This window comes from Tupaia chinensis, unplaced genomic scaffold, assembly GCF_000334495.1.
Source record: "Tupaia chinensis unplaced genomic scaffold, TupChi_1.0 Scaffold000133_1, whole genome shotgun sequence".
NCBI lineage: Eukaryota > Metazoa > Chordata > Mammalia > Scandentia > Tupaiidae > Tupaia > Tupaia belangeri.
In genome coordinates this window covers 4,168,607-4,193,961 of record NW_006159602.1, presented here as the reverse complement: position 1 = coordinate 4,193,961, position 25,355 = coordinate 4,168,607, and the positions used below count along the sequence as shown (strand labels likewise).

General features: G+C 41.4%; 1 protein-coding gene, 1 long non-coding RNA gene and 1 other non-coding gene across 6 annotated transcripts in view; 2 read left to right on the top strand and 1 right to left on the bottom strand.

The window, feature by feature from the left end:
* Positions 1-7,346: 7,346 nt before the first annotated feature.
* LOC102472214 (uncharacterized) lies at positions 7,347-21,814 on the bottom strand. The gene is made up of 4 exons (XR_334017.3): positions 21,480-21,814; positions 13,439-13,541; positions 9,496-9,669; positions 7,347-7,517 (listed from the first exon to the last, which is right to left on the bottom strand). It is a non-coding gene; the product is annotated as an uncharacterized LOC102472214 (long non-coding RNA).
* A 33-nt stretch (positions 21,815-21,847) lies between these two features.
* The window catches only part of TMEM260 (transmembrane protein 260), an 82,521-nt gene continuing 79,013 nt past the window's right edge, over positions 21,848-25,355 (top strand). For 3 of the 4 annotated variants that reach the window (XM_006144862.3, XM_006144863.3, XM_006144861.3), the window contains exon 1: positions 21,848-22,141. In XM_006144862.3, coding sequence (XP_006144924.1) covers positions 21,982-22,141 — 160 coding nt within the window. In that variant the 5' untranslated portion in view covers positions 21,848-21,981. The remainder of the gene's footprint in view (positions 22,142-25,355) is intronic. The other variant, XM_014586419.2, reaches the window with a different exon arrangement.
* On the top strand, positions 23,861-23,992 carry LOC114007171 (small nucleolar RNA SNORA42/SNORA80 family). Its single transcript, XR_003548803.1, has one exon. It is a non-coding gene; the product is annotated as a small nucleolar RNA SNORA42/SNORA80 family (small nucleolar RNA).

Genomic DNA, 25,355 nt, shown 5'->3' with positions numbered 1-25,355 from the left:
GAGTCTCCTAGGAGGGAATGGGGAGTCAGGCCAGCGGGCATGACCTGGTAGCAACATTTCAGGAATAAAAGACAGAGTGATTCTTGAGTACAAGGTGAGGATTTATGACTGGGTCAGATGGAGCAAAGGAAGAAAATAAAAGCGTAATGAGACTTTGGGGCCTGGGACGTCCAAAACAGGAAAGGTCTGGCAAAAGGTTGGGATTTTGTCCCCCTTTGCACAAGTCCCTGTGCGGTGTCCACAGCATGGTCTCCAGACAATGACAGGAGCACCACACAGAAGCAATCTGACAGGAAAAGCAGTTGTCACTAGCAAAGGCAGTGCCTGGCAGGGGTAGCCAACCCCAGCAGGTGCCACCTATTGACTGTAAAACCCTAACATTTATTAAATACATACCTTGTCCCAAGCACTAGGGTAATATACTCTTTGTTTATAACTTTATTTACTATTCTCCATCCTATGAAGTAGTTCCACCTCATGATACAACAGGACAGAACCAGGATGGCAGCCAACTGGATTTGTGCAAGAGCATGGGTGACCAGACACCCCAGGAAACACCAGACACATTTGTAGGGTGAGCACTCCAGGAACTTAATATCAGGTGAGTTTTTCAGTGCCTATTTTATTCAAATAATCCTGCTTAATTTCACAGGTTGGTGAAAATAGGGGTGATAATTACAAAATAATCATGCTGGGTTAAGGAGAGGGTAAACACAAATCGCAATGAAAACAAAGTAGTTAATGCTCACATATTCAGAGTCGTGGCACTGCTCTGATGTCCCCAAGGCAGCTCTGCAACTAGGCAGAAACTGACTAGCACTGATGGCTGGTAGGTTGCTATTCCCTGGAGGCAAGAAGTGGGGTAGATAATCCTGGGAGTGTTCCTGGGGGGCAGGCAGCCTCTCACCCACCTTGCTCCCTCCCTACTATGGCTGGGTGGGGGACTAATTAATTAGCTGGTTTCTCTTCCTAGGCTGCAAGCAGGTGGCTGATCCTCAGCTATACTTAGGCCAGTGGTTCTTCACCAATCACCCCCTCAAAGATATGTAACTTACTTGGTTTAAGGTATGATTTAGGGGCATCAGGATGTTTCAAAGCTCCCCCAGGTGATTCTAATTTATACCTGGCAAGGTTGAAAACCCCAGGAATAGAGGAAGCCGTGAGGAAGGAGAGTTGAGTGTATCTACATTTATTGAGCAACTAGTATGTCCAGGATATATATTGGGCCCCTACTGTTCTTAGGCATGGTGCTGGGTCCTTTAAAATCAACTCACAAGTAGGTATGCTCATCTCAAGGCTGAATGAAGGTCACAGAGAGTCTAACCTATCTGTCTGCTCGATCCTTTCCTACTAAACACAGTGCCTCTCCTGAAAGAACAGCATCATCATTTCAAACACTGAAATAGAGGTAAAACCCTGGGATCAGAGATCATCTTCTCATTCTCTTCTTTAGAAGAAAGACTCTGTGATACTGTTTCTGTCACTATTGTTTAGCTATGGTTGAACCTAAATTTCCCTCTTAGGTTATGCTGCCAATACCTCTGGGAAGGGTGTGCTTGTTACTATTAGTAACATCGTTCTCATTTTGTAACAGTGCTGTGCTAGGTGCTAAAGAGTATAGAACAGTGATAGAATACACAGTGCTGGCCTTCAGGACATCTCTCCTTGAGCCGAGTAGCACACCCTAAACAAGCTACTTTGGAATAGTAATACAGGGCAAATTATTTGAAAGACTATGAGTTGCTCTAGCCCCTATGTGATCCTCAGACCAGCTGCTCAAACATCATGAGGGAACTCATGACAAATGTAGGGTCTCAGATTTCACCCTATAGCTACGGATTCAGTCTACAAAGGAAACAATGCTGAGTGATGCATTTGTACATTCAAGTTTGGGCAGCAGTGCTAGTGAGAAATAGCAGCATGGCTTTGGTCCTCTTTTGTTGTTTTAGGAACATTTGTTTCATCCTTCTTTTCTTGAGGATCCCCCCCAATATACAATTAAAAAAAAAAAAGTTTGCCAGAAGGCACATGCACTCCCTGGAGAGAGAGAAAGCAAGAAAGCGACCGCCCCTACCCCCCACCCCCCACAACGTGGAATAGCCACGCTGCAATTTCTTCCCCTCTACTTCTCTCTCCTTTTGGGATTTTGGGCACATACACACATGCACCCAGCACCTTTCTCCAGATTCCAGGTCTGGGGCTTGAACCAGGCAGTCAATCATGTAGGATCCAGCTGCCTCAACCCCCAGGCTACAGGGTAATTTTTTTTTTTTTTAAATATAAGAGCACAGTTGCAAATCTCTCTGCCCTTTTTAAAGTACAGAAAACCAAGATGAGCAGAGAGCTGGGGATTTCACCCTATAGCTACGGATTCAGTCTACAAAGGAAACAATGCTGAGTGATGCATTTGTACATTCAAGTTTGGGCAGCAGTGCTAGTGAGAAATAGCAGCATGGCTTTGGTCCTCTTTTGTTGTTTTAGGAACATTTGTTTCATCCTTCTTTTCTTGAGGATCCCCCCCAATATACAATTAAAAAAAAAAAAGTTTGCCAGAAGGCACATGCACTCCCTGGAGAGAGAGAAAGCAAGAAAGCGACCGCCCCTACCCCCCACCCCCCACAACGTGGAATAGCCACGCTGCAATTTCTTCCCCTCTACTTCTCTCTCCTTTTGGGATTTTGGGCACATACACACATGCACCCAGCACCTTTCTCCAGATTCCAGGTCTGGGGCTTGAACCAGGCAGTCAATCATGTAGGATCCAGCTGCCTCAACCCCCAGGCTACAGGGTAATTTTTTTTTTTTTTTAAATATAAGAGCACAGTTGCAAATTTCTCTGCCCTTCTTAAAGTACAGAAAACCAAGATGAGCAGAGAGCTGGGGTCTTATTCATAACGAAGTCTTTTGTGCAGTTTCCTTATATGGCCCCAGGTGCCCTGGTGCAGCTGCTGATATTTAGTTACGTTCTGCACCAGCAATTCTAGCATTTGGGAAGTGAAATTCATTTTTCTGTCTCTGGATTACGAAATCCCGGGGCAAAGGAGGTGAAGAAAGCGGTGTGGGAGGAAATCAGTACTGGAAGTATCAGGTACAGCAGCGAGGTCAGAGCCATCTCTGTTTTAGGTGCTGGCATTTTGTTTAGGCCTTGACAACCTATCCCTCTAAGTGCAGATGGCAGAATATCTTCAATAAGACCACAAACAAAGGTTTGTAGTTTGAAAGGCTCAACATTTAACTCACAAGTTCTTATATTGAGTTACATCCCAAACAGGGGTTAGGTTCTCTTTGGAATAATTAAGATTCAGAAATGTTCAGTGAAGTCCTCCCAACTGCAATCTTTGGTCACTCATTAATTCTAGTTGTCCTGTTTAATAAGGGAACTACAGCCCCTGTTTTACCCTACATCAAGGTATGATTGTCATTTAGTCAAACAATAAAGCGAGTCACTTTCTCAGATCCTAGATCTCTTTTAACAAACCTCTTCCGCTCCTTGTTGTACCATTAAGAATAAAGACCCACTTCCGCCATCGAACAGAGACAAAACTACTCAAAGAGAGCAATGAATTTGCACATACTGGGAAAGTCTAGGGAGTTTAAAGGATGTGGGTGACTACTGAAGCGAACTATTTATTCTTGCAAAGATGCAGAATTGTGCTATATAATGTTTGCATTTAGGAAAATTCATTAGGATCCTAAGTCATGGGTTAGAAATACAATTAAACTGATTAGTGTCATAGGATAAAAAGAAAAAGCGAGGCTTATGACAGCGGCCCATGTCACCCTTCCCCCTCCCCAGAAAGGTTCTTAAGGGAACATTTAAAACATAAGCCTTTGTTCCTTCAATCTATGGTGCTCAGGTCAGGTGGACCCTGCGGTGTGGCTGAAATATTTCAAACAGTCACTCACAAATGTGTCATTTGACCTGCTGTTCTTCCAAAGAGGTATGAAAAATGTGTTTCTTGCTGAGATAACTTGAAATCAAATAAACATAATCTCTTTAATTCTTTCTAAATAGTTCCATATTTTAAGTCTAAACACAATGGAACACAAAGCTTCTGGCTTTTAAAAAAGTTTTTTTTATTTATTTTTTATGTATGTGGTGGTGTTGAATATTTTTTCCCAGTTTGTGTTGGTTTGATTTTTAAGAGTATAATTTATATTTAAAGCCAAGGAAATCTATTTCCTTCAATTTAGAGATAACCACACAAAAGACGGTAACGTTGTTATTTGGCTAAGTGTATATGTGCTTTTTAAAAATTACTATCTTTCAGCAAGGACTGAGTTGTTTATATTAACCATTACTTAATAGACCAGAGGTGCTTTCACCAAGGCTTATGACAGATTGAACAATACTTCCTTATGTAAAATTGGTTCTGGTCCATTGTTTTTATTTATCTGAAATAATGGTACTCACTCAAGTTTGTAATAACACTGTCATGGCTGAAGGGCGTTTGCTTTAGGTATTATATCTATTATCTGCTTCCTCTCCCTTCTTTAAACAGAATCTCCAAGGAGAAAGTCTGAATGTGGCTCAGATTTAAAAAGTAGAAAAAAGCAAAAGCTTTCCTAAAACCTCACTGCGTAGAACGGCGTTTTAGATCGTCTTCAGATCTCTGATAATTCTTGTTTGTTTGCCCTTGGCATTGTGCACCGGAGAGAAAGGTCTTACCTGGTTCTTAGAAGGAAATGATGAGGCCGGGAGTCATCACACAGGTTCTGTTAATTGCCTTTGCTGTTCTGTGAGGAGAGCCAAAATCGTCTTTTACCCAAACAAGGAGTATTTCTCCCACCTTTCCAGCAGTGGCCAAGTTGAGTACTTTGGAAGTGTTTGCTTTTCTTCACCACCACTAGAGTATGCTCTAGTGCCGTAAGATTCAGAATGTTTTCCTTCAGATGGATAAAAGGCTAGGGGAAAAAGTTTCCATCTAATTACAGAAGTGACTTGTTTTTGTTTTTGTTTTTAAGGTTTTTGCCATAGGATATTCACCAGAGAGAGAGAGATGAAATGTGAGAAATCACTTCCCCGGAGGATGGCCACGCTGCAGTCCCTTCTCCTTCATTCTCCTCCTAGGATTTTGGGCATGCCCACACATGTGCCTGGTGTGATTTTCAAGCTGCCAGGTCTGAGACTTGAACTGGTCAACCATGTGGGAGTCTAGCACCTTCACCACCATGCTACCTGCTGGCCCCCAGAAGTGGTTGTTTAATTGTGTTGGTAAGACTGAGTTGTGTTTGTCCATGTGATTAAGGTAGCACTGAAGGCTTTAGCTTCAATAGTCATGCATGACAATATTTTAAGGAAATTCATTTTTTTCTATTTGAATTAGCTCTGTTAACTCTGGTAAGATGATGAGAAATACTATCTCTGCTCCTTCCACAAGCTTTTATATATTTCAGCAATAACTCCTTCACTTTATTTATAAAATGAATATCCCCCTGGTCCTACCACACAGATATATAGTAGGGTTACTCAACAGTATTAACCCCCCTTTTTTTTTTTTGAGAGAGAGATTTTAGCTATAGGGTGCATGCGCTCGCCGGACAGACAGAGAGAGACATAGAGACAGAAAGCGAGAAATCACCCCCCAGGGGGGATGGTCACGCCGAAATCCCTTCTCCTCCATTCTCCTCTCGGGATCTTGGGCACGCACGCACACGCGTCCGGCGTGAGTTTTAAGGCACCGGGTTCAGGATACGAACCGCGGTCAACTATGTGGGAGTCCAGCGACATAGCCATTACGCTAACTGCTGGTTCTCAACAGTATTAACCCTTTTGAAGAGAGGAAGTCTGCAAGCAAAAATGTATCTCCCATTTATGTTCAGCACCACAATCTATTTTTTTTAAATCCCAACCACCATCTGAGTGGCTGACCTTCATCAATGAAAACATTCTCCAGATGAGAAGGTTCATCTTCGTGTCTGTTGCCCTCGTCTCGGATTCTAGGCAGAAGACCCCTTGCTCAATCTCAGAGGCAGAAAGAGCACGAAAGCACACGGCTGGGGTCTCCACTGAGGCTGGTCACAGGAGGACAGCACTGTGCTCGTCGATGTGATTTCAGCATCTCTTAGCAGTACCTTTGCTTCCTTTGTCCTCTATTAGCCCACGGCATACCTTCCATCTTTATTTTGCATGAGGAGAACGTGGCTACTCACTCTCTCCAGCCACTCTGGTCTTCCCCTGCTCCTAACGTCCTGTGTTCCTGGTCCTTCTGATGGCTTCAGACCCAAATGACTTTCTCCCCCAGGGTGTCAGTCATAGTTGTTCCAGCAAAGCCTGAAACCAGGTCCTTGTGGCTAAGACTGTTTGTCTCTCTAGATGCCCATGACTCTCTGCTAGGGGTTCAGTTATCACCACCTGTGGGGCTCACATGCTCCTTCTGATCAGCTTTTACAAGAGTATGGAACTAGGTCTGTCTGGGAAGATGGGAACCAAGCTCACACATCAGCTCTGGCTACCCCAAAACACACTGGTCATAGAGGGACCTAGCCCAGAGGGCAGGCTGTGGTGGCCCAGGGTGCCAGGCTTCCTTTGTGCCTGGCCTGACCTGGAGGGAACCCCCACAGGTATCCAAGTACTTGATGCTCACCTATTCCTATGAACTCAAGTTGGATTTAGAGTAGATGGCATTCTAGCCTACCCTTTGCAACAGGGCAGGATGGTGGTGAGTGCTCTTTAGCTGAAGGTTTCTCTTTCATAACATAGGCCCAAAGGGAAATATAGACCTTTCCCTCCAATAATCTCCATTTAGCCCCTTTCAAATCCATGCCAAATAAAATCAGATTCTAAATAAATGTAGACACTGGCTATGGAAGTGAAGCTTTAAGCCAAGTGCTACAATGAGTGACCTTTGCAATTCCAGAGTCCCACCCACAGGGATGCTGGGAGTCATCATTTATTTGTTGCGATGAAGACCCCACTCTAAGCTCCTGAGCAGTCAGAGCTTCAGACTCTTCTTCCAGGAACTTAGAGGAGACAGGCCCTGTTGGACTCTGAGTCTCCTGGGGGAAATGAGCACACTCTGTCTTATCCTGATATCCTATCAGGACCGAGGGCCCCTCCAGATTCCAGGTCTTGTGGACCTCAGAGTGAGAATACCCATGATGAGCCCTGTGTGAGAACAAAGCTCTCTCACCGACTCTCTTCTTGTTCTCTTTTTTTGGAGCGGTTTTTGCTATAGGGTGCGTGCACTCGCCAGAAAGACAGAGAGAGACAGAGAGACAGAAAGCAAGAAATCACCCCCCGGGGGGATGGCCACGCCACAATCTCTTTTTCTCCAATCTCCTCTCAGGATCTTGGGCAAGCATGCCCATGCACCTGGCGTGAGTTTAAGTCACAGGGTCCGGGACTTGAACTGTGGTTGACTACAAGGGAGTCCAGCGACATAGCCATTATGCTAACTGCTAGCCCCTCTTCTTGTTCTATTGAAGTTTCTTATGCCTCTGTGCTTGTGACTGAAGACGCTCTGGGAAGAAAACCCCAGTATCTGCTCTTCTCACTCAGGCGGTGGGGAGACATCCTGTACGGAAAGAGGATAGACCCTGAGATCAGTAGATGGCATAACGGTCATGTCACTGGGCTCCTACGTGGCCGACTGCAGTTTGAGCCCAGGACTGGGAGGATTGGCACTAATATAGCACATGTGTGCGTGTGTGCCCAGGATCCCGAGAGGAGAATGGAGGAGAAGGGATTGCGGTGTGGCCATCCCACCACAATGGTGATTTTTCACTTTCTGTCTGTTTTCTCTCTGTGTCTTTGGTGAACACACATACCCTATAGCAAAAGTCTCTCTTAAAAAAAAAAAAATCACAGCCCCCACATTTCTCAGCCTGTTAATTTTGTGACCCAGAACATTTACTCAACTTTCTGTGTCTCAGTCTTTTTTGTCAAATAGAGGTGATATCAGAAACCAGGTCTAGGGAGCATACTGCACTCCAACAGTGCTATTAAGTCAGGCTGCAAATTAGTCAGCTAGATATCCAAACTGATCAGTTCCTCTAAAGATGGTTTGCTCAATCATAGTTGTCAAAACCTCCTTAAAATGAAGTAGTATATTATTTCTTTTAGGGTATATATTATTTACCAAACAAACTGTACTTTTAAAGTGACAAAGGTTTCACAGAATTGAAAAGAAAAAAATTCTGTGATTCATATGCATGTAAGTGGTAAGTTTCCCTACCACAAGACTGAGTTCTAACCATCGATCATATCAAGATATATTGGTTGGTTTTAGTTGCAGTTATTTAACTGACTTATTAAATATACTGGGGGAGAAGTTAGAGGTATAAAAAGTTTCAAAATATTTGCTCCAATTTTTTAGCCACCCACATTCCATGTGGGGATAGAACCACATGCCTAGGAGTTGTAGAGAGTTTGTTAAATAGAATTTATCGTGCATAATTATGATTACTCAGTTTGTGATGTTAATACTATTTGACAACCTCATATCAAAATAAAAATACTCTTATATTACTCTCAAATTATCACCTCCCCCAAAGTATTTACCCACTCAGTGTAGTGACAGGAATGTAGAACATTGTAGGAAGGCCATTAGACTGAAGCCCAGTTCCAGTCCTGCCATCAAAGAGCTGCATGGCTCTGAGTGAGACCTTTTAGCTCCCTGGTGTTGCCTTCCTATGACACAAAGGGCTGGAACTTTAAATCATGGGCCCCAGATCAAGCTAATGACCAAAATCACCTGAGAGGCTCTGAAAATGTGTAGGCACCCAGGTTTTACCAGGAACTAGTATGATGGTTAGCATCTCCAGTTCGGGCCCAGGAATGCACATTAAAAAAAAACATAAACAAACAAATGAACAAAAAACACCATGAGGAACCAGCAGTTAGTGTAATGGCTATGTCGCTGGACTCCCATGTAGACGACTGTTGTTCGTGTTCTGGACCCAGTGGCTTAAACTCATGCCAGGCGCATGCGCGTGTGTGCCCAAGATCCCGAGAGAAGAATGGAGGAGAGGGGATGACGGCATGGCCATACCCCCTGGGGGGTGATTTCTTGCTTTCTGTCTCTCTGTCTCTCTCTTTCTGGCGAGTGCACGCGCCCTATAGCAAAAATCTCTCAAAAAAAAATAACAAAAAAAAAAACCCTCCATGAAATGTTTCTGAAGCTCTGTCAAGTTTAAGAAATACCAAGTTAGAACTACTAAATGGCCTTTCTTTAACATGCCTCTTTTCTCACTCTCCTTAAAAATTATCTCTCAAAAGCTCTCAAATTATCACTGCCCACTTCCATCCCTCCTTTCTTCTTCCTTGCGCTGCCGTGGAGCCATGTGAGAATGTGCTCTTTACATCTGCAGCCTCAAACAACCCCTCTGCTCCTTCTGTGTCCCGCCCTGTCTGGCTGCCCACAGCTCACTAATCCCCACAGCCGAATCCCCTTATCAGGATGAACCCAATCCCTTCCACCACTCCCCCCACCACCTTCACACAAGCACACATACAGTCTCTGAAGCCAACCCCAGCCCAACAAGAGCACTTACAAAACAAACTCAGGGACTCAGCATCAGATGGAGAGGTGCAAGATGAGATGGTATCCATCGAGGTTAATGTGCAAGCCCTCAATGAAAGCTGAGGATTTGAACTCCTGCTCTGCCACTCACTGGCTATATGACTTGAGCAAATCACGTAATTTTTCTATGGCTCTCTTTCCTCATCTGTAAGACAGGAATAAAAATTATTTCCATCTCACAAGGCTGCTGGGAATGTAGAATGAGATTGTGCTTAGCAGCTAATAGTTACCTCGCAGTAGGCAGTTTTCTAAGCATCGCACACATATCAACCCATTTCTCTGGTAGAGGGTCTCAAACCCAAGCAGGCAGACAGGTTCAGAATCTATAGTCTCATCTTCTACTATAACTTATGTAACATGCTTGGTAAAGTGCCTGGCATATGGTAGGAATTTAATAAATATCCATTTAAAGAGAATCTGTCCATGTAGTTGTCCTGGTTTTTACTTAGGATTCAGAAATCGGAGGCTCCTGCTTTATACATTATGATTTTTTCCCCTGCCCCCCCCTTTATTTTTAAAGGCCATAAGGTGCATGTTTGCACATGAGAGAGAGAGAGAGAGAATCCCCCAGCGGGACCTGGTCACATGCTCAAGTCTTTTTCCCTCCAATTCTCCATCCCTTCGGGGTACTTGGCATATGTACACAAACTGGAACTCAAACCCTGGTCAGCCATGGGGAATCTGGCTTCCTCTGCTGCACTCCAGGGCCAAATCATTGTGAGTATTCAGGTGGGCTCTGAAGTGTCCCCTTCTTAAAAATATTTATTTAATTTTATTGATTATTATTATTTTAATTTGGCATGCTCACCAGAGATATATAGAGAGAAAGTGAGAAAGCAAGCTATCAGGTCTAGAACTCAAACCACAGGCAGCCATGTGAAAGTCCAGCACCTTAACCACCATGCCACCTGCTGACCCCAGGTACTCTGTCATTCCACTTGTCTAGTTATCCACTTCCCCCAAGACTTAGGTTCTTCTTTCTCTTATTTCAGCTATATCCTAAGAGCTGGTCTCATGTGGAGTTTTCCTTCCCCACCTTTATATCTTATAGCTGCCTTTCTACCCTGGCCTCTGAATCACCATGAGAAGGACATGGTTGTTCTTGCTTGATGGAAGATGAGAGATATATGGAGGAAAATTCCTCCCAGCAAGGACATCCTAGACCAGCTGGTAACCAGCCAACCTCAGGCAGGTGAGCAAGTTCAGCCAAGATCAGGAGAATTAACTTGCCAGTTTCCCCAGAAGAGTGAAAAACAATAAACCCTTACTGTTGCATGTCACTGGGTTTTGTACTTTTTCCCCCCCACAGCATTATTAAAGCAATATATAACTAGTGTATAAATGTTCATTGATAGCACATGAATACATCAATAAAAATCAGAGGAAGCTTCTGCACAAGAAGAGTCTAGATTCTTCTCTTGGTCTGTAGAATTCTGTATATTCTAGAAGAAGAAATGTTATAAATTAAGGGAGATTTAAGAGACATAGGAACCAAAAGCCATGTCTTCATTTAATATGAACCTTAATTCAAATAAACCTGCCATACAAAATATTTCTGAAATAATGAGGTATATTTAACACTCGCAGGAGAGTAATATAAGAAATTATTAATTTGTAGATGTTATAATGGGAATATAGTTATGCTTAGAAAAAAGAGATGATATCTCTGAAAGATACATACTGAAACATCTATGGATGAAATGATGTGATGTCCTGAATTTTCTTTAAAATTATCCAGTGAGGCAGAAAGTGAGGGAGGGTTATGAATGAAACAGGGCTGGCCATATATTAATAAAGTTCAGTGATGGGTATTAGAGGTTCATTATACTATTCTCTCTGTTTCTGTGTATGTTCGAAAATTCCCATGTTAAAAATAAAGAGAAAAAGGAAGGAAAGAGAGGAGGAAAGGAAGGAAGAGAGAAGGAAAGAAAGTCTTACTTCAAAATTACACGTTCTATACATGCAAGTGCACTTTTTTTCATAATTTCATGTTTTTGAGTTATGGTTGCCATTTCCTTTCAGTTAAAAAAATTCTTTAACTATTTATTAACTATTATTTTTTTTAATTAAAATAAAGAATTTATTTCACTTGTGTATTTTTGTCTCCTCACCATTTCCATGTCTGACCACCACTACTGCTGTGTCCTATCATAACATTCCACACATACTTAAAACCGAGCAAAGGGTCGAGTTCCATCTTAAAAACTAAACGGGCACATTGGACAATACATTCTTGACAATGAAACCTGGACAACACATACCAAACACAGTAGGGAAAATGTTCACTCTGCATTATAAAAAGGACAGCCAAGGGACCAGCAGTTGGCGTAATGGCTATGTCGCTGGACTCCCAAGTAGTTGACTGAGGTTTTGAGTCCCAGACTCGGTGGCTTAAACTCATGCTGGGCGCATGTGCGTGTGTGTGCCCAGGATCCCGAGAGGAGAAAGGAGGAGGGGGATTTCTCGCTTTCTGTCTCTCTGTTTCTCTCTGTCTTTCTGGTGAGAGCACATGCTCTATAGCAAAAATCTCTCAAAATAAAAAGGACAGCCAGATATCAACTGCTAGAGAAAAGAAATAAGACAGAAAATTTTAAAAAACTGTTGAAACTATTTTCTTAAAGAGACTTCCTCCACTGCCAGAGATTTTGAATAGCCTCCTGGTCAGTCATCTGGAAGCAATACTTAATGGAACTGATGAACTTAGATTCCACTTTGGAAAGAGAACCACCTTTTTTTATACTTGCCTGCATTTTTGCTTTAATGTCTTCTACAGAACAAAGTCCTTTTTGTGTTTTAGGAGTTTTTCGTTTGTTTGTTTGTTTGTTTTAATGATTCTTGACCTTTTGATCTTGGTGTTGATGATTTTTAGGTCTTTTCCATTCTGGTTTGATTTTTGAGCATTTTTGTCAAGACTATCTTGTATAGATTTCTTCAATGGAGACTTTTCTTCTGTCCCCTCATAGCCACAATCATCATCATCATCATCATCACCATTGTCTTCATCAGCAGCAAGTTTTACTTTTTTCTGTGAAAACTTGCTACCACCTCCGGGGACAGATTGCTTTCCAAATAACTTAAGAGTTTCACATCCTCTTCCTATTCCAACTCTATATCTTCCTCCACAGCTACTATATTCTTCCACTAATATTCACAGGCCCTGAATTACACTTCAACCTTAAGACCACAGGTGGTGCTATTTCAAAACCTCTAAGGGAAATGGCTGGCTGTACAGACATTTTCAATGTTGCTAGTGTTACTTTAATTGGACTGCCTTCTTGCCTCTGCTTCAACAATGTGCAATTCACCCTTTACACCAGCCCTTAAACTGGCTGTTCTTAAATATAACTGGTGTTCATTTTCATCATTATCCACCATAAAGTGGTAAACATTTTGGCCTTTAGTTCACAACTGAAAACATAGTTCTGGTGCCTCAGGAAGCTCATGTCCATTGAATCATTGAAGGGGTGGGAGAGAAGACAGACAGAGGTAAATGACTACAGCCTCCAAAAACAGCTGTGCAGAGAGAGATAGAGAGAGGGAAAGTGAGAGAGAGAGGGAAAGCTAGAGAGAAAGTGAGAGAGAGAGGGAAAGTGAGAAAGTAAGCTGCCAGGACCAGGACTCAAACCGCAGTCAGCCATGTGGGAGTTCAGTGCCTTAACCACCATGCAACCTGTTGGCCCTGACATTTTCTTTTTAATGTCTTGAGGATCACTATGTTGTATTTCTTTTCTCAGGTGTGGATTATCTTATTTGTTAGCACAGTTGACTCTGTTTATGACTTTTGACCTTCACTGGTCATGAGATTACTGCCTCCATGCTTATTTTCTTCTATAATTTATTCCCACATATACCCTCAACATTAAACCCTCAACACCACAACACTAAAGGATGTACAACTTTAAATTAGATCTTACCTTAACAGCTCAGCTTTGGGTTCTCATTTTAAATGACACTGCATGGGAAATTGCAAATTCTGATCTCATTTTGTGATTCATCCTTTGTTCCTGGAAGTTTGTGCTGAAGAGGAGAAGATAAATCTAAATAAAATTCTATACCCAGCTAAATCATCATTCAGAACCAGATTGAAAGAAAAGACAAGTTCAGACATTCAGAGATTAAGAAACTACAAAAGGATGTATTTCAGACAAAAATAAACAATGAGTTCAGAAAATAGTGGCAGGGGGAACCAGCAGTTAGCGTAATGACTATGTCGCTGGACTCCCACGTAGTTGACCACGGTTCGCATCCTGGACCCGGTAGCTTAAAACTCACGATGGGCGCGTGTGCGTGCGTGCCCAATATCCCGAGAAGAGAATGGAGGAGAAGGGATTGCGGTGTGACCATCCCCCCTGGGGGGTGATTTCTCGCTTTCTGTCTCTATATCTCTCTCTGTCTCTCTGGCAAGCGCATGCACCCTATAGCAAAAAACCTCTCCAAAAAAAAAGAAAAAGAAAATAGTGGCAGGATGAAAAAAGTAATAGTGAGGGGAAAATTACATTAGTAAACCTAAGTATTATCTGAAAAAGTACTATATTTAAATATGACTACAATAATGAATAATTTTTCTTCATCTCCAATACCATTACTGTGGCAGAAATAAAGTCAGCTCTCACTAAGGTTACTGCTGTGGTTTCTTCTAGCCACTTTCCCTGCCTTGATCCTTTTTTTTTTTAAATTTTGCCAGAGGGTATATGAGAAAGAGAGAGAGAAAGAGAAAAGAAGAAAGTGCCCCACATTGGTGCTCAAATTTTCCTTCCTTTTGGGATTTCGTACAAGCATACATGTGCCTGGCATGTTTCTCAAGCTGTTGAGTCCCATCATTAGGGCACCCTCATCCTTCAGAGGAAGGCCAGTTTTCCACTGGGCCCTGTTCCATGAGACATAAGATTCTTTTCCCCCCCTTGTCTTACTTCTAAGACCCAGACAGAAGAAAGATATCTTAGGAAGATAAAATTTAACCATGATACACTTCCTATGGATCATGAAAACACTATGTTGTTTTTTGGCTATCAAAACATTTTTGAGCCAATATTTGCCTTCTTCTAAACCTCAGTTATTAGTTGTAGCCATTTTCTAAAGGGAAAGAAAGCATCAGTTTTAGAAAATCCTTAAAATACAGTCTGACACCTATTTTACTTTTTTGTCCGTAACTTCCAGGATTAGACAGTCATCAGCAAACTGACACTTCTGTAACCGACATCCCCATCTTTGGTGTTTACTGTGGCTGACTCTAATCATAAGAATTTTAAATCAGTGAGAAGAGGAGAGCATGACAACATTGACTGGCCATAGGGTCTTGGGTTATTATTCTCAAATAGCACCATGTGGGAACTCCATTGCCTACACCCAAAGGACCACTACCTAGCACATAGTAGATAGACTTTAATTATATGTGGAATTGCAACTTGTGTCCATAAATATGAAACTCTTTAATTCATTTTATCAACTATTTTAAACTCACTAAGATGTTGTACGCCTATCCCCGGGTAATGTTTTCATCAGATCTTGACAGAATCAATACAGGAAACCTGAGATAGGAGAAAATGTGCTAGACTGGAAGTCCAGCACTATATCTGTGATCCAGAGCATATCAGTTCAGTTACATAGAAGGGCCTTTATTCTACTAAATACCCTGATAACTTGGGGTAAGCTAGCTTAGGAGTAGGTCCTAAAATAAGCTAAGAAGAGAAAATAACTTAAAGTTTGCAGAGATAAGCTTAGGAGAGGAAGTGATGAGGAGGAATACGGGCAGGAACCTAGGAAGGTGGTGGTGGTTTGAACTTTTCTTTCCATACTATTAGAACTCTGGCTGTTTAGCATTAGTGGATTTCTATGCACACTGAAGAAAGGGCTAAGTTTTCACTGATTGGAGAGCTAGAGGCAGAATGGAACATAACACCAAGATTTCCCACCCTGGAAATTCTGGGATAGGGTTTGGATGTCCACAGACCACATAATGAAGTTTTAATCTAAGTTTGAGCAAGTCGTTCAGGAGCTAGAAGCTTCCTAGATCACATCTAGATTACAAATGGATGGTTTGTATTTGTCATGTGTTTTCAGTTCTAACTAATAACCAATAAAATGAAAGCAGAAAAGTGTAAGTATTACTTGCCCTATTTTAAAATCATATTGTAGGGACCAGCAGGTGATGTGGTGGTTAAAGCACTGGACACTCCCACATGTTTGACCATGGTTCAAGTCCCGGACCTGATGGCTTACTTTCTCCTTTTTCACTTTCTCTCTCTCTTTCTGTTAATGTCTTTCTGGTCAAATTAAAATAAATGAATGAATAAATAAAATTTAAAAATCATATCATATAGTATTTCTTCTAATGTAAGATGACAGTAATGATAGATAAAACTTACTGTGACTCCCAATAAGCCAGGCTTGGTTCTGTTTTTGTTTTTTTTTTTTCTTTTTTGGAGAGGTTTTTGCTATAGGGCGCGTGCGCTTGCCAGACAGACAGAGAGAGACATAGAGACAGAAAGTGAGAAATCACCCCCAGGGGGGATGGTCACGCCGCAATCCCTTCTCCTCCATTCTCTTCTCGGGATCTTGGGCACGCATGCACACGCGCCCGGCGTGAGTTTTAAGCCACCAGGTCTGGGACGCGAACTGTGATCGACTACGTAGGAGTCCAGTGACATAGTCATTACGCTAACTGCTGGTTCCCATCCCAGGCTTGGTTCTTTTAATTATTTTATTTAATTTTCACACCAAACTTGTGAGGATGGCACTACTGATAGTCCCAATTTTCAGATAAGCAATATGAGGACAGAGAGATTAAGAAACTTGTCAAGATCACAGATAATTAGTAGATTCAGCTTTTGAGCATAGGCTGCTTCCTGAACTACTATGAAAATGCTTAATATAATGTTTTATAATTCTAAATCATCTTGTATAATTATAAGTCTCTCAAATTTCCTTTGTCATTTGGTTTATATTTTGGGTCTGAGTTGAGGAGACTTTCCTTAGAGTGGATGGGTTGGATTTTAACACAGAAACATAGGCAAAGATTTTCACCATAGTTTATGAACATTTATTTCTCTATTGTATATAAAATAATATGTATAAATTGAAATAGAATGGCTTAGAGAATTTTTAAAAGGTAACTCTGGTTCATCAGGTGGCATGGCTCATCTTGTGGTTAATCTGGCTCATCCTGTATGGTAACTGTTTAGTTCAAGTCCCAGACCTGGTATCTCAAAAGACATGCCTGGTTTTACAAGTGAAATGATAAATAGTGACTGAATGTTTAAAAAAATAATTGGAATAATAATAATAATCTGGAAAAAACAATGAAAAGCTATTGGATGATGATGATGGGAAGTTTAATGTCTTTGTATTGAGTGATATGCATGGTATTCCTTCTGGAAAAAAATGTAATACACTGTAAGTTATATGTGATTCAATGTAATATAAACAAGATCATGATAATAATAAATAAATGTTTAAAAAAGACATGCCTGGTACAGGTGTATGTGTGTACTAAGAGGAGGATGAACAAGATGGAAATGTAGCATGGCCATCCCATGGTGGGGTGGTTTCTCATTTTTTTCTCTCTGTCTCTCTCCAGTAAGAGCACATGTCTTACAGCAAATTTTTTAAAATGTAATTCAAGGTCCAACCATGTTAGCACAGCAGTAACACAATGCTCTGCAATGCTAGAGGCCAAATAGGTTCAGTTCCCGGGATGACCTGTACATGTCGGGCATGAGCATGTGTGTCCATGATCCTGGCTATCTGAAAGGCTTTGGCGGTGGGGATGGCAGCATGAAACTCTGTTGAAGGTACGCCTTTTGCCCAAGAAAAAATAAACATTAAAATAAAACAAAATGTAATTCAAATAGGAAACTACTGATGGTAGAACATTTATGTAGCTCCTACTAGTTCACACTTTTTATAGACATTATAAGCTCTAATTCAAAAAATATGTAGTTTCACTTTTTTCATTTTTTTATTCCTTTGCAAATATTTTCCTATCCTATCCTTTATCAAAGTAATACAGTGCCCATGGCAAAATATATAATGGTGCGGAGCAACTTATAATGAAAGCAATATTTTTCATCCTGCTTCTCCTCTCCACTGGTCTCCTTCCTCTGATTTTAGTTCCACTCATGATTACCTCCCTCCAGAATAGACTTCTTGCTCCATTTCTTGATTTATCGACTTGAGACTATCTATGGACTCCTTAGAGTCAGAATTTATTTCAACTATTCTCACCTCCACTCCTGATTTTAATAGTTGTTATTTTACATATTCTAAATTTGCTTTTATGCCTTGAAATAATGGTTTTTAAATTCATTTATCTTGGAAATCATGCAACTGATCCTGTTTCCATTTTGGTTGACTTTTAAGGCTCTCAGAGCCAAATGTGGGATTCACGGGACCACAGATCTATGTATTTACTTCCCCTCAATCTGATGCTCTATTTCTAGATGATGTGTTCTTTTGTCTCTGTGATAGTCTGTGGATGTGTCAACTTGGCTTAACTACATTCCCCACTTTTCCCATCAAGCACAAATCCTGGTGTAATTGTAAGGTATTTTGTAGATATGATTAAAGTTCATAATCAGTTGATGTGAAAACAGCGAGATTGTGCTACATAATCTTGACAGCTGAGCTGAGGGCTCCCTGAACAGAAAGAAATTCCACCTGTGGACAGCAGCTTTATCTCCTGGCCTACACTTGCAGCCTGCCCTTCTTGATGGCCTGTCCTATGGCTTCAGACTTGCTTCGCCAGCCCCACAATCACATCAGACAATTCCTTGCAGTAAATTCTAATACATATATATATATATAATATATATATATATATATATATATATATATATATATATATTATATCCCATTAGTTCTGTTTCTCATAAATGATTTATAAATGATTTATATTTGACTCATAAATGATTTATATTTCTTTTTACTTTATGGTTTGTATTATAGTAGTTATCTCTAAACTATTGTGGAATAAAGTAGAACATAAACAATAGGTAAATAAAATACGTTGTAAATTTTACTGGTCTGCCCCAGGATCAAGTTCAACCACCAGGAATTATCTAAAGGTCTCTCCCTCTCTCTCTCTCTCTCTCTCTCATATGCACACTGTCTAATATTTTCTATCTCAACCCTTCTCTTCTTTCCTCCTGGGTCCCATTCTCTTCAGTCCCCTGTACCTCCTTACATCGTCATTATCTCTGTTCAAATATTCCTTTAGATTACAAAAACCAAAAAGCCTCATTTGACATTTTAATCTCTGTAACTCTTCATCCTACTTCCCGCTTTTCCTTCACTACCAAACTTTTCTTCCATTTCACTTCTTAATCCACTGGTACCTGGTTTCCATATTTACTACCCTTACTACAACCGACCTCTTGGACTTCGAAGATTCACATAATCTCCAGGCCACCAAATCAAATTATGCAGTACCTGCTAACTGTATCCCAATATTAGTTTTTTTTTGAGAGAGAGTTTTGTTCTAGGGCACATGTGCACGCTGGAGAACTAGAGAGAGATAGTCAGAGAGTGAGAAATCACTCCCCAGAGGGGATGGCCACACCGCAATCCCTTCTCCTCCATTATCCTTTCGGGATTTTGGGCATGCACAAGTGCCTGGTACAAGCCCCAGGCTCTAGGACTCATACCACAGACAGCCATGTGGTGGTCCAGTGCCTTAACAATATGCCACCTGATGGCCCCAGTTCTCCCATTCATCCTTTGTAACAGACTCCTACACAGGCTGTCCACCTGAAAAGGTACATTTTCCAGCATTCTTTGCCCCAAGATGAACCTGTTACTCAACCGTGGCCAATAAGATGTAGCAGAATTGCAAAATGGCATTGCTAGAACACTCTTAAAGGATGGAACATGCCTTTCTCTTCCAATGTTTCTCCTTCCTTATGTACAGATGTAACATTTAGCACATTATCAGCCATCCTGGATCAGGAGATAACCTTGAAGATGCAAGCTGAGTGGAATGATGCAGAAAGATATAAAGACCTCAATTTTGTCCTAAGTGATATCAGGGAATTGCCACATCAATGTTAGGCTGACTTCTTCCAAACTTCTTACTGCTTTTACATGAAAAGTAAAAGCACTTTTACACAAGTGCTCGAATGTTTAAGCGACTATAGCTGAGTCTCTGTTAACAGTAGCTCAATGCAATCTCTAAGGGACACACCAATGACTTCTTGTTCATTCATTCATTCATTCCATAAATATTTGTTAGGCACCCATTTTGTGCCAGGCACTGTTTTAAATAAATCGTAAGATAAAGACAATGTCTGCCAAGTTGGAAAGCCTGTTTGGACAAAGAAACGGAGCTATCAGAAGACAGCATCTGGAGGTCTAATATAAGCAGGGCAGAGTACACAGGCCAGTGGCTTAAGGGAAAAACCAAGGGAGCATGCTGTCATAGAAATCCAGAGAAGAAAATGCTTTAGAGAGGAAGGAACAGTAGATACTGACTGAGAGGTAATGTCAGACACAAACAGAAAATAGCAGTTCTTTATCATCAAAGGAAATTATCAGTAAAACTAATGAAGCTTAAGTTTTTCTACCCCTCCTGTAGGCTCCTCCCAGTGCCTTGGGATAATTCTGTATCTGTAGTTTAGTATTTGGTGATTGAAGACAATTCTGCACGTTGAATAAATACAAGCCCCGTAAAACTGTAGATATACCCTTTATTTTCTCTTACCTGCCTGTGACACCCTGACTAATATGCTTCAGTGACATGATTCTTTCCTTAACTTCTTGTGACACCTATCTTTCATTAGCTATTCTCTCTTCTGCCATTCCCCAAATGGAGACATGGGCTATCATCAGACCTCAATCTTGTTCTCTTTATACTATACCTTGGTCAGCTTAGCCATTCATATTATCCAATGTGAACAACTCCCAACACCAATCTTTACCTTCCAAACATGGGCAAATAATTATTCTCTTTTATAACCTATCTTGAAAGTGACATCCTCCACTTTTGCCTTAATCTCTTGGTAGAAACAAGGCCTGAATGAGATCCAGCCCATGCATAGGAAGACAGGATCCCAGGGAGTGAATCCCAGGAGGCAGGTATCACTGGGAGCCATTTTAGAAGTCACTAACCACACATTATCTGCCCTCCGGGAACTCTTCGTCTAGCTGATACAGCATTGTGTAAGAACTTAGAAAAGACCAGGGTTCACTGGCACAATGACTGCTGTCCATGCATGTCACTCTACAGTTGAGAAACTGTGCTTCTATGAGACCGCACATACCACATTTGAGATGCTCACTCATTTGGGGATTCCACAGCGGTTGTCCATCTTCCCTCCCACTCTAGAATAACTGCTCTAGTAGTGTAAAATGTAAGCTTTAAAAGTTTATTAACTGCCCTACTATGTGATTGTTCAAAAGCCCCCACTCTTTTTTACATTCCAGCAAACTGTAAAATATGATGACTCCATTTCATTTCCCACTGTGTCATTAAAGCGCCACCAAAACACTCCTCTCGAAGTAAAAGACACCTTTATCACAGTATAAGTTATTTATTAATACAGAAACTCAAGTTTTTCAACACTTCTACAGTTTTTCTCATGCTATAGGGAAAAAATAGAATAGACAAATTGGCGTACTTTAATCTCTGAAAATTACTTAACACCTTAATAATTAACACATGGGGGTCCCGGTTCGAGTCCCGGACCCGGTGGCTTAAACTCACGACGGGCGTGTGTGCGTGTGTGCCCAAGATCCCAAGAGAAGAATGGAAAAGTAAGGACTGCGGCATAGCTATGCCCCCCCTGGGAGTGATTTCTCTCTCTCTGTCTCTCTGTCTCGGTCTTTCTGGGGAGCGCACGCCCCCTATATCAAAAACCTCTCCAAAAAAATTAACACACTGCTTTACAATGATAGTGGTAATGTAGTAAATAGTAACAGATACATAATCGCGATGAATGTTTTATTGCCTTCCCTTGCACGTACCGTACACACACTCTTCTGTTTAACACCGGTTGAGCTCCTGGTTAGCGATCTCGGTCCTTTTGTGCAGTTCCACCCCGCACCATAGGAGGCGGACGTGGCTTTTCCTCACGCGCGGTTTTCTATGCTGCTTTCGTCTCTGTCAGAACCGACCAAGTTAAGGAGAAGCGGGGGAGAGTAACCATAGAGACGGCAGGCCTGTGCCCAAGGTTGCTTCTTTAAAGGAACGCTCCCTTGTGATGAGTTACTTGAAAGCTCACGTCGTAAGTATGTGAGCGCCAACGCAGGTGCGCTGTCGGTCAACTCCCGGGACCTGGCTCTCGCGAGGCCTGCCACTGGCTCCTCCCCCGCTCAGGCGGAGAAAGGTGCGATCCGGCCACCGAAACCTCGACCCGGAAGCCGCCACGGCCGCTGCGCGGTCAGCGCTGCCCTGTCCGCTGAGGAAGTCCGAGCTGCTCCGGGTCCTGGGCCCAGCGTGTCCTCCTTCCTCGGTTGCCACTGCCTCATGGGTCCCCGTGAAGACGGCAGGGACCAGACCCAGGGGCAGGCATCCCGAGTGGGGCCGCAGCGCTCCGGGGGCCTCCGCGGCGGCGTCGCCGTGTTCGCCGCTGTGGCCGCCGTGTTCACCCTCACGCTGCCCCCCTCGGTGCCGGGGGGAGACTCGGGTAAAGTACTCTGAGGGTCGTACCTCCCGCCCCTCTCCTGGTCTGGCCCCCACTGTTGGCGTTAAGGTTGGTCAGGTCGGGCCCTGCAGCCAGCCGCATGGGCCCAGCGCAGGGTTTTGCGATCCGGTAACAGCCTCTTAGTTCCCAGGCTTTATAGACCGGGCTTAACGGCTTCTCCACTTCCCCAGATCTCTTTTCTGGTTCAGAGTTTTTATTTTCCAATTGTTAGTAGTCCGTAGATGTTACTTACCTAGTTTTTATTGTGTATGTGACAAAAGCAGTAACCGTAGTGGTGAAAAAAAAAATATCCTGGAGCCTTTTCGGCTAAAACAATACACAAGTTACTGAATGAACAGCTACGTATTAAGGGGTGATACATTATGGAGACAAAAGAGGGAAATGTGATTGAGAAGGGTCCCTCAGAATGGCTAATCATAAAAGGACTCTGAGGACGTGAAATTTTAGTAGAAACCTGAATACTGAGAAGAATCAACCATGCAGAATATTTGGAGAAGAATCCTTTATAAAGTCGAAAACGTGGCTTGAAGCAAGCTACTTCTATATATATAGATAGATAGGTATAGATATAGATTTTTTTTTTTTAAGCATGACTTGGGCCATTTAAATCACCTGCTTAAAATTATTCTGCATTTTAGATGAGAAACAAGATCCAGGTTTTGGTTTTGTTTTGCTGCCAAATTAAGTGGTCATCCAATAATGCCTTGTAAGTGGCAGTAAGTTTGTCAGAACTATGCTGTAACATCAGGTGGTGACTCTGGACTTAGAAACAGTGTACTAGTTGTCTTTTCCTGCTGTCCCCCCAATTATGCTGGTTTAAACAGCAGACGTTTATCATCTCCCAGTTTCTGTAGATTAGGAATCTGGGTGCAGTTTAGCCAAATGCTCTTACTCAGGACAAAGTTGCTGTCATGATGTAGTCCTCTCAAGGTTCAGTTTGGGGAGAATCTGCTGCTGAAGTCAGTCCAGTTCTTTGCCACGTGGATCTCTCCATAGGATACCTGACTTCTGTCAAGAGAATGAGCACCTTTCTGTCTGACACCTCTGTCATTTTGTAACTTAATCTTGAAAGTGATAGACCACTGTCCTATTTTACTCATGGAAGTTAGTCAATAAATCCAGCCCACATTCAAGGGGGAAAGGATTACACAAATGAGAACCAGGAGTTGGGGATTATTGGGGGCTGTCCTCAAAGCTGCTGCTGTTCTATTTTCAAGTCATTACCTTTCTTTCAGATTTTATTGAACAAAAATAGTAATGTTGAATTGGTATAGTAGGGACTGCAGTTACATATTTCCAGGATTTATATTAAATCATAGAAATAACTTTATAGTTGTGAGAGTTTGGAGAGCGTTGTTCATAAGTAGTTCAGTTAGCTGATTTAAAAAAAAAAAGATTGACACCTACTTAAAGTTGTTTTAAACCTAAAGTGTGGAGATGGGATGAATAACGGTAAATAACATTTATGGAGTACTTAACTGTGCCAGGGCTTGTTACAAGTGCCTTACGTGCTTTGTTTCCACCTCTCGGCTACCGTATGAGGTAGGTACTACTATTCCTTTTATAGGTGAGAAACTAAGTCTAAGCTATGTCCAAGGTCACACAGTTAGTAAGAATATTCAGGGAAAACTGCAAGTAGATTGACTTTAGAATATGCTCTTTTAACCTCTATTCTTTGTTAATGAATTTTATGAAATTTATGCATGGGCTCAGATTTAAGCCAGGCTTGTCCCCCTGGGCCTTTCCTAGTGCCCGCTGCTAAAGCAAATTGACCCCAAACCATTGTCCCCTCTCTGGGTTTGGGCTCCTGGCACTGAAGTGGGTTGCATAGTGGGGGGAAAAAATCATGCAATTCTTTGTTAAATCTGCCGTCACATACATAGTGATAAAGTCTATTGAACATCTACTATTCTTGCATTGTCTATTACTACTCTTACTTTTTTCCAAAAGAATAAAGTTAACAATAAAGTTCACACTCAGTTACCAAACTTTTTAGTTGTTCTGATTTCTTCAGTTTGATACTAAGTAATAAATGCTTCAAATATTTTTATGTTCATCTTGGGAGCGATAAATAAACTGTTTTCCAAGTATATGTCTGTACAGAAGATTTATTTAATCATATCTTTAATCATTTTGTTTATGTTGAATGTACTGTTTTCCTTGAATGTTTATGAATTATATTTTCTATCAATAAACAGAAGGCATCTCAAAACCACTATAAAGCATGTATTCTTCTTCCCAGTAAATCTTTAATTATACTCCATAAATTTATCACATTGTATGGCTTTGCCAATACTTTTTGCACCACTTGACATGCACAGTTCAAGGAGTGAACACAGTACTACCCAGTGTACAGGAGTGCTCATGGTCCTTTGTGGGGGAGAGGGCAGTCCTTCACTAAATTAGCTTGTATATGTGTGTTTATATACTGTCTTTAATAGTTTTGATATATGGCAGTACAGAATTCTTCAAAAGGTTTGTGGAAAATGCATGTTAGGAAAACACCATACCTTTTTTTTAAAAAAAAATGACGCCAAAAACTTGTACTTTAATTCATCTTTCTATGAACCTTTTGAAGTCCCCTTGTGTAGTATACTTAATATAAAGAACGTATAAGGAAGCTAGTTTTGTAAAAGTGAAGCACCTGCTGACAACTCATTGCTACCAGTTTGCATCCCAGACAAGACTATGTGGTTCTCAAGCTTGAATATACTTCAGAATTGCCTGGGAAACTCGGGCCCCCATGTCAGAGGCTATTACCAGATTTGAAACGTGTAAAAGAGATCTTACTTTTTTTAAAAAAGCACCTAGGTATTCTGATGCAGATAGTCCTAGCATTTAACTTTGGGGAACCGCTCCTGTAAAAGGTTGGAGAAAAGCTAGGACTTGGGAGGTTTTGATTGTTTTACTCTTCACTACCTCTATTCTTCACACTCAATTTAAGAGTAATATTTCCCATTAGTTCTTTATCAAAGACAGACTGTGAGGCTTTGAATAGTTGCATCTTTTCAATTTAGATTGTAGTTTTAACAGGTCATGGTGTTGATGGAAGTTGTCACATTACAGATTTATCGTTATAGAAGCAGAACTCCAGCAAAGAAGAACAACATTGACTTATTAATGATAAAAATAAATTAGGGAAAGCAGGATATTTTTCTTTAGTATAATTGTAAATACATTTTGTAACCCTGAAATT